Below are 17,804 nucleotides of genomic sequence, written 5' to 3' on the forward strand. Positions count from 1 at the left end.
CACCACAGAAAGAGGAACACAGATATCAAACAAGATTATTTGAATACTCACTGGACCCACATCTACACTAACTGAACGTCTGTTTGCAAAGAAGCAGGTCAAACTGGTTGCTTAATTCACTTGTGATTACAGAAAGTCATGATTGACCTCTTCCTGGTTTGGCTCTGCTGATTGACAGCTCTGATTCTGACCAGGTCTGCTGTGTTATTGGACAGACAGGAGCCATAGGAGGCGGGAGGGAGCACACCTTGGTAACAAAGTTACACATTAACTCGTCCTTCTGGGAAGCAGCTGCAGAGCACACCTCTTTCAACCTTTGCACAACATTTCTCCATTTTACAGACAAAGCAAAAAGATAATGTTGTGATGTGAATGTGAGAGCGGACAGACGGCAGGTGAACTCGCTGCACACAGAGGACACTGGTGACCAGGTAAGAGTGGGAATTATCGGCCGGTCTGTTAAAAGTGGGAGCTTATAACTTACAGAGCTAAAGATAACATGAATGTTGGGGTATGGTTTATCTTACACGCTGATAATGTCAGAATGTGCTTTAAAATGTGCTCTTTAAATCATCAGATAAACTCATTGGTTTATTTGGGTTTTGGACAAAAAGAAAAACCTGGTTTCAAAACAATGACGTAATTTCAAGAGCTGTAACAAAAGAAATGATCAAATAAGTTGTGCTAAATTGCTGTAATGTTCTTGTTTACCAACTGATGATGGCTCTTCTTAAAAAATATAAGTGCTTTTTCTTTGAACGACCGGGTAGACGAACCAACTCCTGCACCTGTCGCATGTGGGCCACTTGCTGTTTTGACCCCAAACACTCACGCACCATTAACACTGCACTTTGGCTGGCTTACATTCGGTCACCATCCTCGCACCCTTTAAGGAGCATTCAGCACATTCAGATCGGCTGTATTTATTTAATAAAGGAGCCAGGTGCTAAAGCTAATGTTTAAATATCAAACATCGCAGTTTGTGGGCGTAAAGCGGGCTGTGAAGTGGAAGCGGTTGGCTTTGGTTTCTTTGTTGACACTTCCATTACTCCAGGGCTGAAAGGCAAAAACCAAACATGACATATTAGGGCACTTGGCGGGAGCTATTATGGCCTTACATAATGGGAAATAGCATTAAAAGGTGTCGTAATCACCTAAATGTTTTACACAGGCTCTATGATCGTGATGCTCGACGTAAACAACGTCTCTGCCAGCTGTTTTTTTAACTCACTGCACCAGAAGACATCACGCCTTCATCCTCGACGAACAATGAACGGCCCGACTCCTCCGCACATGTTCAAGGCGAGACACAAATACACGTCTTGGCAGCGGGATGAGAGGGAAAGAGGGAGGCTTGGTGCATGTTGCTCCGTGGATTATCGGGGCTTAGGTCAGCTGAAGGACGGTGCTTTGATTTTCAGTGAATATCTGCGATTATTTCAGCCTGCGAGAGAGATGTTTGCTTAATCAGGCAAGATTTGTTATAAGAAGCCGGTGAATTTGTGAGTGTAGGAGGCAGAGTGCTCTTTGATGTCATTCCACGGCTTTTTGGAAATTTAAATCCAAGTCAAACTGCGGCTTTCAAAAGTCTATTTAACTGTACTAAGTATTAACTTTAAAGGATAGACTTTTTGGAGTTAAAGCTTGTTTAAACTGTATCATATACACATGGGTAGTTTAGTTGAGTTATTTCTTAACACACGGGCCGGGCCTCTTCCAATGAGTTACAAGTAAACGGTGAGGTTTGGAGATGATTAATAGAGCAGGAATGCAGAAACAAGAAAGTTCTGCTACACATATTTATAATACATTTTTTTGGGGTGGTGTCTGAATTTTTTGGATGAAATATTAGACCCTTAGGCCCTCAAACCATCTGGGTTTCATAGATAAATGTCTGATAGTCATGTAAAACATGCGAGCCACAACTGATGACGTAAAAGAAACAAGTGCTAAATAAGTCAATAATGGAATAATAACAATGTCATCAAACCTTAAGACAGAACAACCAGATTGCCAATGACACCTAAAAGACACGATACCAACATTGTATGACTGTTGGAGAGTGTCACTGGCAGGTGGTAAAATAAGTACGCTATTCATGTAAGTTCCATTACATACATGACATAAGCTAAGTTAGGTATAAGTTACATTACACATTTGACACAGGTAAAGATATGCCTTTATTGACAGAGAGATGAGCATGATTTCACCACTGAGCTAGCGCCCCACGCAGGTGAAGTATGTCGAGTAAACAACACAAGGCTGAGAGTTGGTTTACAAATGGGAACCGAACACCCGTCTCATGGATGAAAGTCTTGTTTTTTCGAACCCATCAATCAACCCTGACCACCTCCCTGTGCGTACATACACTTCACCCGGGCAGTGCCTTACATCCTGCGTCAACCAGAGTGTTGTGTGCCTTATGCACGCTCTCAAAACAGATTTTTTTCCTGATTTTACCGAACTGTTGATAAATTCTTCTTCTCTATAAAATTAAGTCAGTTGCCACGATGTTTTTCTCAAACCTAACCCGGTGGTTTTGGCGCCTAAACTGCAACCGTTTTCTCTACTTTTGCGAACTTCAAAGATGTGTTTGGGTACCACAAATTCTGCTGTGTCAGTGAAGGAGCTTGTCGAAGTGTGCACTGAAAACCAGCCCACATCGGGTCACAATATTGTTTTCTAGGGAGTTTGCTAAGTAGTGCTTTTCATAGTTTGTCTTGTAGAAGAAGTTAATAATCTTCAGGTAATAATCTTCAGGTCCGATTCAGATGAGTTTTATTCACTGTGCAGTGGAGAGAGATCATCACAGCAATTGTAGAAAATCTCTCTGACTCAAAATATATATCTTGAGGAACATAAAACAAAGGGCTAACCAAAAGGGCTATGCTAATTGAGATAAAGCAACAAAGGGCAACACACAACCAAGATGAAAGAAGCTACGGAGTCATTCTCAGAGGACGGTGTCTGGGGGAAACCAACTAACAAGAAGGTTCGAGCTAGCTTCTCGAGGCTCATACGGTGGTCTTAGGGGTGAAGAACTCACAGCCTGATGGCTAAACAAATGTATAGAAGGAAGTTAATCACAGGGGTTCCTCTGGAAACATCAAAACCTTGATTGACACTGATGTGACAGCAGGAAAGAAAAAGAACACGGTCTGAAGTTACAAGACCATTTGTTGAGACAATTGAAACTAAAAGTAGAAAGGTGGAACGAATTGTGAAGTAATTATTTAAAATGTTAACAAATACAGAATTAGAGCCATAAATTCTGTTTCCACAGTCTCCTAACTTCCACCTGTGCTGCCATCAAATACAGCCACACAGTCGGCACCAAGCAGCAGACATAAATATGGGTCATAATAAGCTTCTTGCACAGATGACCTATACGGCTCTATTGTTGTGAGGATCTACTGAATTAATAGAGTGACATTAACCTCTCAAATGTAATGACAGATAAGTAAGAAATGCCTCAAGCCTGAACTTAGGTACATTATCAGAGTAAATGCACCTTTTCTCCACCACACAACAAAACCATAAAACCGCTTACAGTGAATTTGTCTGTTCAAAGGGAAGTGATTCGCTCCAAAAGCAGAACATAATTTTGATGTTTAATTCAGTTTGATGACAGAAAGAACATTTTGCAGCCTCTGGCCATCATTAGTGTTTATAAACTGACACTCAAGTTACAATTTGGGGCACTGAGACAATGAATGACTGAGAAAAACAGACTCCGGCTGTGAGATGATATTCAAACACAGGCTATTCCAGAGAAAGATGCAAATGAAGCCTCTCACGCAGGCACGTTAGCATACAAAGTTAAACAAATGTACAGTAGCGGTGCACAGCGGAGCTCACAAACATCTGACACACATAGATGTCTGGCTCCCAGCGCTTCTCTCTTATAGCTGCCGGCCCTGTGCTGCTTGGTGTGTGTGTGTGTGTGTGTTGTTGTTCGCCTGTGTGAGGACAGAACAGGAAGAGATAAAGGCAGCCCTGTCGGTGTGTTTACAGCCAACACTGCTGAAGAGAATAGCTGCAGAAGACGAAAAGGAAGAGGCCTAATGGCTGCGCTAAGCAGCTGGATCCTTCTCGCTGTGAAAAATCACCTCAGAGCAAAGAAAGAGAGAGATACACAAGCTTTATGTAGACGGCAACAGATGGCAACAAACACATTCTGGAGAAAGAAAATTAAATGAGATTCACGATGATTTTTACAAGGTTCAAATATAACTGCAGCTTACCGTTAGCATGTTTGATTTGTTTCCCAAATTCATCCAATTAATTCAAGATAAATTTGATAACAGAAAAATATTCCCTTTCAATTCAGATTCAAATGAAAGGTCTGACAGTCTAACAGAGTCAACGTTGTCAACATTAGTGTTAAAGAAAACCTCCGGTCATGTTTACAGACATAAAACGCTCTGCTTGAAATAATACATTTTGTCTGTTATGTTTTTTCTGCAAAATACGTACCTTGTAAATATCCTCCCAAGGCATCTCCTCCTTCTCCCTCAATAAAAATTCCAGAATCTGCACAGACCCCGCCTCCATCGCAAACACAATCCACGTCTCTGAAATCTTTAGTGGCACTTATCTAGCTTGAAATGTAGTAATTAGTAGTAACGTTAACGTTAGTATGCAGTAGTGAGTTTGCAAAAATTACAATGATGGTTACAGCTGGCTCATGCATCACTGAAGTGGTTGCCATAGGTAACACATAATGATATGCATAGCGTCACCCCGTCCTTTAACTGGATTGGCTCCTTAGGTTTGTGACGTCTCAAACCTGCCAATCTGAAAACGTGTTGTTCAGCCTGTCCTTGGTACACTGCAGTTTAAAAGCAGACAGGCCCAGCCATGGAGATGACTGCTGATGATGTCCCTGATATGTCTTGTAGCACATGAAGAACACCACATGGAGATGTTTACAAGGTTACACTTGATTTTCACTGGAGGGGGTCTTTAAAGCCCAGTTCAGATCAGCGACGCAATAAAACAGTTTTAGAATGTTGCAGAGAAAGTTGCAGCGGTGTGAACTGGTTAGTTGCAGAGCGTCTGAAGCCGTTGCATGAAGTTGCAGAAGATTTGACTTTTCAAATCTCCAGAAGCAGTTTTAGAACAGAATGATGTCGCTATTTCACTTCAAAACTCCAGTTAGTGCACAGTAAACATGTCTGAAGCATCCTGGCAGCTGGACCGTGAAAACAGGGAGCAAACCTGCACGCAAATATCTGCCAAATGTTCGAGTAGCTGTACACAACAGTGTTCTCTCTTCTGAACACCAGTTACTGTGGATGATAGCTGCATATTTGCATTCAGAACAACATTTATGTTGTTAATGTTAACTCACACAGATCAGTGCAAGGCAAGGTGAAGAGGACTCAAATTCATGAGAGGTTTTATTATACTATATAATTAAAAGAGGGACAGTCTGACATGATGAAAAACAGGCTTACTCACCTTCTCGCTGAGAGTTACATGAGAACATGAACACCACTCTCCTGTCTGTACTATCATAGAGCTAAAGCTAGTTAGGCAATTAGCTTAGCTTAGCAAAAAGAGTGGAAGGATAGCATGGTTCTGTCCAAAGGTAATAAACCTACCACACTTTCTCCGAAGCTTATTAATTAACAGAAAAATGTTGTAAGATTCAAATGGAGAGGAAAATTAAAGTGCAAAAACATGAAATGATGTTGGATGGACCTGGCATGACTTTGGGAGGCAACTGGTTACTTTTATTTTTGTATTAATCAAACAGACAGAGAACAAATACGTTAATTAGGAAGCAAAGTCAGTGTGGAGTTTGTATGTTCTCCTGTTGAATGCGTGGGTTCCCTCCAGGTACTCCGGCTTCCTCCCACATTCCAAAGACATGCTCGTTAGGTTCATTGGTGGCTCTAAAATTGGGTGGATGCGAGCATGAAAGGTGTCAGCCCTGTGACTGAGTAACAATCAGTCCAGGGTGTATTCTGCCTGTTGCCCAAGGCAGCTGGGACAGGTGGCCCTGAACAGGATAAGCAGTATAGATAATGGATGGAAGAATCGTCAGAGAGGTGAGCTATTTTTCTGTTGAGCTAAGCTAACCGACTGCTGGCCCCAGTTTAGAGTTATCTTCTCCTCTAACACTCAACCTGTTACGCCCAATGACTGTATATATAGATGCCAAAAATAGCCCCCGTGATAGGTGCTGCCATCTTGCGATGGTGACATCATTTGGAGCCAGAGTTGCGCAGTAGAGATCGGCGGGTGGCGCCGCAGTAGCCACTTCCGCTAACCCAAACACACACTTAACTTACTGAAAAAACAGCAAGGATCTCACTCGCCGGCGTGTTTAACAGCAGAACAGCTTCTTGTGTTGGTCTGAGGTTAACGTTCACAGGTTTGGAAACTTCAATGACTGTAGTGATTGTTTTAGTTACGTTTCCTCTCACTGTTCCTCCTCCACTCTGCTAATCCGGAACTGATCGGCTGCAGGAGCCGAATTTGTCAGTAGAGCTGTCAATCATCCTTTTTACAGCATCAAATAACTTATTAAAAATAAACTTGTCAGAAAAATGAACAATTGGACATAAATCAGCATGATAAGAACTAACTATAATGACAGAAACCATGTTTAAGAAAGATTTATTTGACTTGTATTTTGATTTTGACTCATGTCCCATCTGTTAACATGGAGGAGGCGGGCTTTATGACCTATACTGCAGCCAGTCAGCAGGGGGCGATAGAAATGTTTTGGCTTCACTTTTAGGGAGCTGTCATGTCGTCCATCTTTTTATACAGTCTTTGGTTACGCCCCACCCTAAGGCGGCCCTATGGGGCTAACAACTATCCACAATCTGACCCAGAAATAACCGTGTGAAGCACCTTAAACACTTACACACATGGGATTTATTACAGGATAATCAAACAACCAAATCATTAATCTGACTAACAAAATCAACAAAACACAACAACACAAATCTTTATTGTCCTTTCAGAATAACTGTGGCTCCTGTATTTTGTCAAGCTCTAAAAAATAAAGTCAGTTTCTTTCACACTCAAACTCAATGACCTGGCCAGGGTTTCTGTGTGCCAGCTAGACCTGCGTAGGAAGGTCCTGCAGTATGTGTGACTTCCTGTTTGCGAGCGACTTTTCCTGTTGTGGATGATATCCTCCTGAGCTCCTGACAGCTTGCTCTCAATTACGACTTCAGGATTTAAGAGGATCCAGGCAGCGTCTCCTCTTTTATGATGACACTCTCACTCTCATACATACTAAGTGAAATATTTAGGTCATTTGATTGTTGGCGTTCTTTTTGTGTGACTCGGTTATGAAATATGCATTTACTGACACAAAGAGTCAAAAGAACTCAAAGCCGTGATGCACGTGGGACACAGGCCACAGGGGCATTGTAGTGTACTGATATTCTACAGAACTATTTTTCTCTTTGCCTTTGTGGGAAAGTGTGTAAAATGAAATCATTCATACTGTTTAATTCTCTTTTTCCTCTTTCTACACTTTCTCAAAGGACGCTGGCTCACATTCTAGCTCCTACAGAGGATGACAACGCTGCCACCACCTTTCACTTGTTACTGAACCCATGAGTCCCCTGTCACTCAACCTTGCCCTCTAGTGGAGCTCTGAGGGTTTGACTCGCTCCTGGTCACCAGAAATCTTCCAGACGACTACCTCCCTCATCTGGGGAGATGCCTGCCCTGCAACATTTCCCCCTGATCCCATTTCTGTTTCACCTGCTGGAGATGACACAACAATAGTCTTTGCACCTGAACAAACATCGATCAGTGAAGGAATTAAAACCACTTTCCCAGCTACAGCTACAAGCACAAAAGTCTGTCTGAAAATCTGTTTCAGTGACTGATATTTGTGCGGCACACACCCATGATCCAGGGTTTCATGCTGGAGTTTATTTTGCCCCAAAGCAAGAGATAGCTGCCATCCAACCAGAGGCACATTCCGCCTCACAGGAGGCGTCATTCTTCTTTTAGAGACTGCACAAATAACAGCAAAGCCAGATGGACCTATCAGTGAATGCTACACCATCTACAGCATCACCAACAACTGCTCAAAATGGTAAGAATTTAGTTTAATCTGCAATTTCATACAGAAAAAATTATTGTATCAAAAGAAAAGTTTGCTCAGTCTTCATCTAAATCAGATTGTTGACGATTTTAAGCAAATACATCCAGTTTAAAACAAGTGAAGGAGGATTCAATGACACAAATTAAATACCAGCCCATAAGCAAACCACGAGGCCGCTTCACACTCAGAACATGTTTACTGGGGTGTGACTCCTTTTCCTGTCTTGCAGACACTCTGACGGACCCTAAAGGCAAATATACGTCCCACAACTGGGAGTTCCTGGTGGCTGTCCTGGCAGTAGCCATCTCTGTCTCCATCATCATGGCCCTGTTGGCTAAATGCCAGGTGGTCCGGCGTTACCTGGCCAGCTACAGGCACACACGGCTAAGGGAGACAGACACTGTGAGCCACTGTGACACATCAGGTTTGTTTTTTAGCCATTAAACTACTAAAGTTATCTCCTGCACTCTTTGTTACTCAAACATTGGCTTCAAGAGCCGTCAGTGTTGTTGGTAAAGCAAGCGTGAAATATCTCCTCAACAACTGGCACTTTAGCTCCGTCCATGCAGGGCTGGTTAGCTCCCTGCTGCTTTATTTTAATGACCAGCAGGGGGCGACTACACTGTGTGCAAAAAGAAGTCTGGTTGTATGAAATTAGATCAAAACAGGATCCTACTTAATGATCAGTTAATTTAATACCTCAGAAAACACTTTCCAATTGAACTCTTTGGGAAAATGTTTCCAGCGCATTAACCTTTAGGACTTACCTTTAAATTGTTGGTCCTAAAGCGCCACAACTCCTGTGTTTCCATCCAGGTCAGGAGGTGGAGTTTGCCTTGGAGAGCGGACGTGGAATCAACCCTCACTGCATGCCTCCTGTGAGCGAGGAAGACGACGACGGCTTCATCGAGGACAACTACATCCCAGCCAGCGAGAGGGCGAGGGCTGAGAGAGCAGCGGAGAACCTGGAGGACACGGAGGACACAGAGGAAGAGATGGATGAAATTGAATTTTCAATCGCTTAACAGGACTGTCTCTCCACCTTCCTCGGCTGTGTCAAAACAACCCTGAACCACCAGTTCCACTCCTTTCTTGCCCATTTTTTTCTCTTTCTCTTTTTGATAGACGACTTACCATGGCAGTACTTTATAATGTGCAGTCTAAGGATCCATACCAATCTATTTCATTTATGTCATGCATTAAGAGTAGGCCTAATGTTTACCGACAGTAGAGGTAACAATATACTCTTTAGTTATAAGTGATAATCAAGCTACATTTTGTCCTTAAATTGCATTTTTAAATTGTATTTTTGACTGACAAAGAGGTCAAAGGTTCTTTTGTAAATATAAACATTAATCATTTGTTTACAGTTGATTAATTGGTTGATTTGACAGCATAAGTTATGCAATATATCTATGCATGATTTTGATGCACAACGGCCATGTTTGTCATGGACACATGAGTAAAGGATTATGCACATTATGCATGGATGTATAACATGAATTACTTTATCCTCTATAGGGTTTACTCAGACTGGCAACTGAGTAACATAAGGACACTTTCATGCTCTAGCTCCACGAAACCAAAGCTAATTCAAATTATTTTTAAATGTGTTGTAACAGCCTCAGTTTTCTGCCTCTACAGGTTATTCTCACAGACAAGGTTTGACTACAGCTACACAGAAAATGTAGGTTAGCTCATTTACTAAAAGCATTAGCCTACTTGTAATAAGTTACTTTCACCTGCTATTTTTAGAAAGACTGGGGCTGTACATGAATTCAGCACTACTACTGTACATCCTGTGAAATTAAACAGTGTGACCTTAATAATAAAGAAGAAGTGTCACCTGGACTGTCTGCTGAGGTCAAGACTATTTTTAAATCTAATCAGGGGATGTAACTTGTCTGGATTAGGACATTGGTCACGAACTGGAATCGTCACACTCACCTTTCTCTTTAAACTTTACAACCCTGGTATCAACAGCAGTAATTAACCCTGACACTGTGTCTCGTAAAAAAGGCCTGAGGCGTTTTAAATCTTCTGAGAGCGTCCAGCTGATGAGCGCGGTCTGACAGGTCTGTGTGAAGCTGTCAGGCGAGGCTCCTTACCCGGAAACACTGCGCGTTAAGTTCACATGGAAGAGCCAGAGCAAAACCGGAAAAGTTGTAATTCAGCCTTCAAAATAAAAGTGCAGAATATGAAATTGTTAGCTGTAGTGGGTGTGCATAAAAAAAAACTAAAAATAAATACTATAATTGTATTAAGAAGTGGTGGAGGACGTATCTTAACACAATAAAAGTGCTAATACAACAATATGAAATTAGCCTATTGAATTACAAGCAAAGGTTTTGCATTCAAGTTGCCTAAAAGTGTATGAAAAATGTAATCAACAAAGTAGTAGTTGTCCAAATATGCCACTTTTAGAAGGTTCTGTTAAAAGATAATACATAATAGGATATCTGGTTTTTATTACAGACAACTTGATATGTGTTCTTTTAGCTGTCTGTCAAGGATGAGATAGTTGTTTAATCAATGGCAATGCATCAAACATACATGACTACTGTGTGTTCAGTTTAAAATTGTAAATTTATGTAACTTTTAGAGTAAAAATGTAATTAGTAAATACATAGTTTTCTTCTAATTTATAAAATAGAAACATATTTTGAATTAATTACAGATTTAACAAGTCCTGCATTCTAAATATTACTATTAATAGTAGATTGAGAATATTAAATAAAATATGCTTGATGTATCAATGTACTTTTGACACATTAATCTCCACTATAAGCAGAAGTCAGTGTTGTAGTTGGTTGATGTGGAGCTCATTTTAAATGCTTTATCGGCCCACGGTACTGTATTTTAAGGATTTAATATTTTATAGGCTATCTGTTAGATAAGATATCTGTTAGATAACAGGCTATATCTGTCAGATAAGACAAGATTGAACTTGGAAATTGTTGTGCAGCAATTGCAGTAGGCTTCTAAATAAGGAAGAGTTACTGTAGACTACTATACTATACAGACTACTATAATCAAGGGGTGATTATAAAAATTATTACTAAACAGACAACCAAAATCAAAAACGCAATGCCAAAAATCTTTAAAAATATATATATATATAGTGGGGTTTACAGTAAGGATTATATATGATAAGTTGCTTCTTGGTGAGTTGGAAATAAGTGATATATTTAAAATGTTTATGATCGTGCCCACCATACTGCACCTATAAGCCTTATTGCAATGGATTAACTACCACAATAATATATAAGCTGACATTATAGCCAAAAGTCCTTTCCTAAATGTACAGATTTTACATTATTGGTATTTTAGTGAAATTAAATTAAATACAAAAAATTCCCGCACAGCAAAACCGGAAGTTGACTTTCTGTAATTGCAGCTAGCTTAATGCTCCGGAAAAGCAGCGAGTTACATTGAAACGCGACGACTGAAGAGAGCGGAGGGAGAGGAGGAAAGAGGATGATGGGAGCGAATATTATTCCCTTTGAGTGACCCATATCTGCCAGAAGACCCAGATTTTAACTCGGCTAGTTCCTGTTCTCAAGGATTTCTTTGCACCAAGATGTCGGCGTCGGCGATATTTATCCTCGACCTGAAGGGAAAGGTAAGTTTGTAGCGACTTGTTGACATCTGGGGATATCAATGAAGCACCTGCTACAAGACAAGAGTGCGTTAGCTCATATAAAGTCCACAAACGTCACAAAATTGAAGGATAGTTCAATTTTATTTGTGCTCTGTAGAGATTGTGAGATATTTAGTAGAATACAGACTACTTTACTGTTTCTGTACGCTCCCTTTAATCCTCATTTAAGACAGAGAGGAGTCAGGAAGCGAGGCTCAACTTGCCAAACTCGTTTCACCAACGTTCAGTATATACACAGAGGGCTTGTTCTTGTGCAGCGATGCAGCCTGTATTGTTTGAGATGTGTCCTATTTAAAATGTTCAAACTTTACTTTTTGTTGCCCCTAAAGGTGATGCCATAAAAACTACATAAGTTTGGCCAATGTCATAACGTAAACTGCGCCTGGACATGATGTTTGCATGCTTGAAAAAAGCAAATGTAGATCTGCAACGATTTATCGATTTGATATTAACTACCAAATTCATTTCAAACTATTTGTTGAAACTATATGATTGATCAATTTGAGTTCTCGGGGGTCACCAGCTTCTTAAATTTAAGATTTTGCTACTTGTATAGGCCATAATTACTCGGCTTATTTAAAGAGGCCATATCTTTACTGAAATTCTCATGTGTTGCATGGGTTTCACATTTTCTGGTGTTTATTGTTCACAGTGAAAAAGTGAAAACTGCATAATTCCGTGTTTTACCAGAGTGACCTTTTAAAAAGGTCGCCTCTGAAACGGGCCGTTCAGAACAGCTGCAGGTTTCTACGTAGAACCTTGCTTTGGCTGAAATCGACCAATCGTTGTTCACCGTCGTTCACCTCGGGCTGCCGTCTTGCACTAGCTTGTAGTCAAGTTGTTGTCAAGATTTCAACTTACCAGTCCGATACCTCCTGGTGATTCTGGCGCGCACATTTAAGGCCGAAAAACTGATCCTGGAGCAGCCATGTGTTCTACAACTTTGGAGCCGCTCCTCGACGTGGGAGGGGTTACGCGGTCACTCCAAATGCTGTCAGCCTATCGTGGCTAAGGTCTGACCTTTGAATGGCAAAACAGCTTGTTCGTTTCAGGAGGAAGGAGAGGCTCAGAAAAATAATTGAATTAAAATATGTACAATTGTTAAAACGAAACAAACTTGACCAGCGTGATTCAAAAACACATTAGAATAATAGAAAATTGATTGCATAGCTAAAAAATGTCAAATTACTAGAACTATTTAAAAAAAAAAAAGATCAATTAATCTGCCAATTATTTTTGGGGATAAACACTTGGTCTATGAAATGTAAGAAAATGCTAAAAGCTAAAACTCCCTTGGGCACAGGGTGATGTGCTAAAGTTGCTTCTGTTGTTTGTCCGTGTGCAACAGTGCAAAAACAGAAGGTGGTTCATAAGCAGCCGCAGAAATCCAGCAAATATTTACATTTGAGAGCGTAGAACAAGTGACTATTTTTGCTTAAAAATGATTCATTGACTTTCTAAATAGTTGTGGATGAAACGTCGAGGGACGGTTTCAGCTTTAATATCGCAGTAAGTTGACTGTCTTTGGGTTCTGCATCATTGGTCAAGCAAAACAAGTAAGGGGCTCCTTTTCTGCCTTTTATAGCTCAAATAAGGAACTGAAAAATAAATTGGCTGCTTCATCTATTATGAAAATAATCATCAGTTGCTCCCCTAATGATCATCATAATCATAAAAATACTGTAAAAAACAGTCTCAAAGCATTTGAATGCTTCGGTCAGGCTGTTTGGCACGAATAAAAGAGGAAACTGAATTTTAACTATTTCTCACTTCACATCTGGTTTCACATCTAAACCTCACAGGGTTAATTTATTTGAGGGCAGAAGAAGGAATCGCTGAAGAAGCTTTATATGCTTGACAATACCCATCAGGGAGAAGGATCAGTTCCTCATAGCCTGGATGTCTGATTGTGCAGATTAAAGGTTTTCTCTTTCTCTCTTCCCTTATCTCTCCGTCTCTGCCCCGGGGCAAGTCAGTATGCTCCTCACCTTCTCCACCCCCCTCCCCTCCTGCCCTCCTGTCTGTCCGGACCAGGCGAAGGCCTCGATAACACCAGTGAAAAAGAGTTAAACCAGTATGCAGAACAGGGTGGAAATACTTAAAAGGCACCTTCAGAGACGGTCAATAATAAACAGTAAAGTACATATAGAAGGGTCACACATATTTCTAGGCGCAGTTGGAGTCACTACACCCACTACAGAAGCTGGTTTCTTCTTCTGCCCTTTATCCCTCCCCCCTCAGGTCCCCCCCCCCTCCAAGTTACAGCTCCCGGGCACTCGACCGTACACTGCTGGCTGCTGGGACCTGCTATGTGCACTGAAATGTCACAGTATTGAAATCAGCATGGCATCATTTGTGCCCACTGCTTCACAGTAGACATTTTAATAACGGGGCACATTCAGGCAGAAGCTTTGGGTCATCATGAGTCATGATTCATCAGCTAGAAGAACTGAAGGGTAAGGTTATTGTTTGGTTGTTAGGGACATCACATTATTACAAATGTTCATACATTCAATCTTCTTCTTGATTTTGAGCCACACAAGCAGCCATCGCTTCGGTCCAGACCTTAGACTGTGTAAAAGAAGAGGACGTATAGCTACTTAGATGTCACACACTGGTTCACGAACCTCTCATTTGGAGCCGCATGTCTGGCATTTTGGCCGCCGCCATCTTGATATTTTGTAACTAAAGTGACCGTATCTGGAAGAATCTAATCTTGTTGACAGGTTGCCTTGGCAGCGACTTCTCAACCCCAGGTAGCCCCGCCCGAAAGCATAGCCTGCTTTATCCTCAATTTTACGAGGCCCATGTTACAATATTTACAAAATGGGCGTCATGCTGTATTGAAGAAGTCTTGAAACGAGCGATGGAGACCATAAAGTCATGAGTAAAATGTTAACTGATGTAATGAATCAGCTGAGAAGTCTTTTTCTCATAGACCTCTATACAATCTGATCCTGCTGGCCATAGAATGCAGGTTTAAGGCACTTCCTCGTTGTCTTCACCTTTGGTACCAGAGGTTACGTCTTGAATATTTGCTCTGTTCAAAATCAGATACTATACACTACATACTGCATATTATATACTACTGTAGTATGTAGTATCTGATACTACTTACTGCATGCTGCATTCAGCGGTAGTATGTAGTGTTAAAGGTGGGAGAAATAATCGATAATCGTAGTTATCGAGATTCTTCCTTTTGTGATCCTGCATCGATAATCGCTTTTCTTTGTCAATGTAAAACCCTCTAACAGTCAGTAACTGAACTGAATTCTATTAAGTAGTTTTTCACCATGAAGTGTAACAACAAAACTTTACATATGTATGTTATGTGAACTGCCGTCAACTGCCGTTGTGACGTTTCAGCGCATTGCATTGTGGGATACAGTCTGCGAGATAGACTGGTCCGATGCGTACTGGAGATTTTTTCCAAATCAGTACGACATCCGGGTATTTTTGGCAGACTGCACATTTTGCTTTTGTTTGCATACTGTGTGCTACATTTTGGGCGAATCAGTACGTGCTGTGAGTGTAGTATGGCATTTCTAACACAGCCACGGTCCATGAGCCGGACTGAAATATCTGAACAACCCTTTCAAGGCTTTTAAAATTGATACAAATATTTGTGGTCCCCAGAGGATAAATCCTGCTGACCTTTGTGTTCCCCTCATTCTTTATTATCTGGTCAGAAGCTTAATCTGTCCAACACTTTTATTTATGACCAAATACCAGCAAATTAAATTCTGTAAATGTGAGCATGCTAAACAAAGATGGTAAACAGACCCACTATACATCAGCATGTTAGCATTGTCACTGTGCCCATTTGACGTTAGCGTTTTTCTCAGTGCAGCTCTGTGAAGCCTCACAGAGCTGCTAGCACCGGGTGATGTTGACTTTAAGTTCGTTGAATTGGGAACGTTGAGCAACAATGAACCTCTGGCTGCTGAGAACAGGAGGCTCTGTGAGCGTGCACAATGTTAAATGGTTGCAATTGATGGAGCAACTCAGTAGCATCCTTTAGCGTTCTTCAATGCGCCATGTTTTCATCTACAAGTGAACGCTGTCACTTGTGAATATCATCAGTATTCTGTCTTCTTACGGTGTTGATGTAGATATGCTTTAAAATGAGGGCTGTGATTGTTTTCCAAATAGTTTATTTGTGATAAAAACGACGCTGGCTTCTTAGAGCTTTTTTGTTCTGCTGAAACACTCCAGTGAAGCTTTTCTGGTTGCTTTTTGCCTTTCGAGGTCAGCGCCGCAGCGACTGTTTCCAATTGATTTCCCACATTGTGCACAGTCACTGATTGCCTTGTGAGTCACAATAACGACTTTCCCCCGAACCCTGGATTGAGATTCTGGTGTTGAGTTTTAAGGTGGATGTAAGACACGGCTACTTTTTGAAATTTTCTCTCTATAATTTGCCTTATTTTAATTTGTTGTCAGATTTCATGTTTAGTTTTACTCTCTTCTTTCCGTTTGCTCTCTCTGCTAAAAATGTCCTCTTTTCATTTCATACAAAATGATCGCCTCTTAAAGCTTTAATATCTTACAGCAACCTGTTTTTATGTAAACCTGTTTCAAATTAAGAACGTGACATCTGAGGAAAGCAGTAGTAACAAAGTATTCATGAATGACGTTCACATTCACAGTAGAAGAACCTGGGTTATAAAGTAGCTGCTTTCTGCTTGGGGCATTAAATACGCTAACAGTTTGTGTGAGCTGTTGTGTGATGCGCTCTTCCTCTGCTGAATATGCAACAGTGTCTGATTCCTCTTTAGTTTAACTGACACACATTCCAGCTAACACAACATGACAATGACAGACTGTGTATTTCCTAAAGGTGACTGATAAGCTGATTGTCAATCATTCTGATTTGAGCTGGTACAGTGTTTATGATAATTAATCATTTGATGATCATTTCTGCAAACTGAAAAGTGTTTGCAGACGTGTTTGTGCACTGCAGACCTCACGGCCCTGATCTTTCTAATGGATACATTCATGGCATTATATCAGCGGCACACATATGTAGTGTTTAAGGCACTTATCACTGAGTTCAGTGGTGGTTGTGGATCAGGGATCAATAACGGGGGTGGGCCAAAATATCGATACAGCAACATATCGTCGTCCTATGCTGGCGCCGAATATCGGTATTTTAATTTGTTACAATGTTACAATTTCATTAAGCAGACGCTTCTGTCCAAAGCGACGTCCGTCTGAGAGTTAATACAACACAAGCAACGATCGAGACAGGAGGGAACGCTTTTTGTTTGTTTTTTTTAAATAATAACCATCATCAGCAACATCAACAAGATCAGTATAGTCATCATCATCATCATGAAAATCCTAGTCAGCATAAACTACATCCTCAATGTCATCATCATCAACAGCATCAATATCATTAAGGTCAGAGGTGTTCATAAAGAGCTGGGTCTGTAGCTTCTTCTTAAAGGTGAAAGGGACTCTGCGGACCGAATGGAGTTTGGTAGCTCGTTCCACCACCGGGGGACGACTGAGGAGAAGAGTCTAGTTAGAGACTTAGGGCCCTGTTGTGATGGGAGCACCAGGCGCCTTTCATTGGCAGAGCGTAGTGGGCGGGACGGAGTGTAGACCTGGATGAGGGCGTTCAGGTAGGCAGGAGCCGTGTTTGTTGTTGTTTTGTAAGCGAGCGACAGGGTTTTGAATTTGATGCGAGTGGCGACTGGGAGCCAGTGGAGGGATCTGAGCAGTGGAGTGACGTGTGCCGTTTTGGGTTGATTGAAGACCAGTCGCGCTGTTGCGTTCTGGATCATCTGCAGGGGTTTGAATGTGCATGCAGGAAGGCCTGCCAGGAGGGAGCTGCAGTAATCAAGGCGTGATATCACGAGAGCCTGTAGCAGCAGTTGTGTTGCATGCTCTGACAGGTAGGGTCTGATCTTCCTGATGTTGTGCAGGGCAAATCGACATAACCGAGGATTCGAGGCCACATGAACCTTAAAGGTTAGCTGGGTAGCTGCGTATCAAAAGTTTATACACTAATACGGATGTCTATGATCAGCCCACATATTGATCTTGCTTTAGCCC

At 41.3% G+C, this 17,804-nt stretch overlaps 2 protein-coding genes across 2 annotated transcripts in view; both read left to right on the forward strand.

Annotated features, from left to right (window-relative positions):
* The first annotated feature begins 299 nt into the window (after positions 1-299).
* Positions 300-9,986, forward strand: cunh1orf210 (chromosome unknown C1orf210 homolog). Its single transcript, XM_069680343.1, has 4 exons — positions 300-431; positions 7,512-8,074; positions 8,313-8,507; positions 8,900-9,986. The coding sequence occupies exons 2-4, from the start codon at positions 8,017-8,019 to the stop codon at positions 9,106-9,108; spliced, it is 462 nt and encodes a 153-aa protein (XP_069536444.1). The 5' UTR covers positions 300-431; positions 7,512-8,016; the 3' UTR covers positions 9,109-9,986.
* Positions 9,987-11,528: 1,542 nt separating this feature from the next.
* Positions 11,529-17,804, forward strand: part of ap1m3 (adaptor related protein complex 1 subunit mu 3) — a 40,324-nt gene continuing 34,048 nt past the window's right edge. Inside the window, exon 1 of the mRNA XM_069680417.1 lies at positions 11,529-11,705. Coding sequence (XP_069536518.1) covers positions 11,664-11,705 — 42 coding nt within the window. The 5' untranslated portion in view covers positions 11,529-11,663. The remainder of the gene's footprint in view (positions 11,706-17,804) is intronic.

Source organism: Semicossyphus pulcher, unplaced genomic scaffold (genome assembly GCF_022749685.1).
Source record: "Semicossyphus pulcher isolate SPU_LCO1_2020_fin unplaced genomic scaffold, fSemPul1.0.p SCAF_4, whole genome shotgun sequence".
Classification (NCBI taxonomy): Eukaryota; Metazoa; Chordata; class Actinopteri; order Labriformes; family Labridae; genus Semicossyphus; species Semicossyphus pulcher.

What these genes read in the sequence shown, in the direction of transcription:
- cunh1orf210 (XM_069680343.1), top strand. Translation starts at nt 8,017, where the DNA reads ATGGACCTATCAGTGAATGCTACACCATCTACAGCATCACCAACAACT. An exon ending in ACCAACAACTGCTCAAAATG is followed by an intron (nt 8,075 to 8,312) that starts GTAAGAATTTAG and finishes CCTGTCTTGCAG; the next exon opens with ACACTCTGACGGACCCTAAA. An exon ending in GAGCCACTGTGACACATCAG is followed by an intron (nt 8,508 to 8,899) that starts GTTTGTTTTTTA and finishes GTTTCCATCCAG; the next exon opens with GTCAGGAGGTGGAGTTTGCC.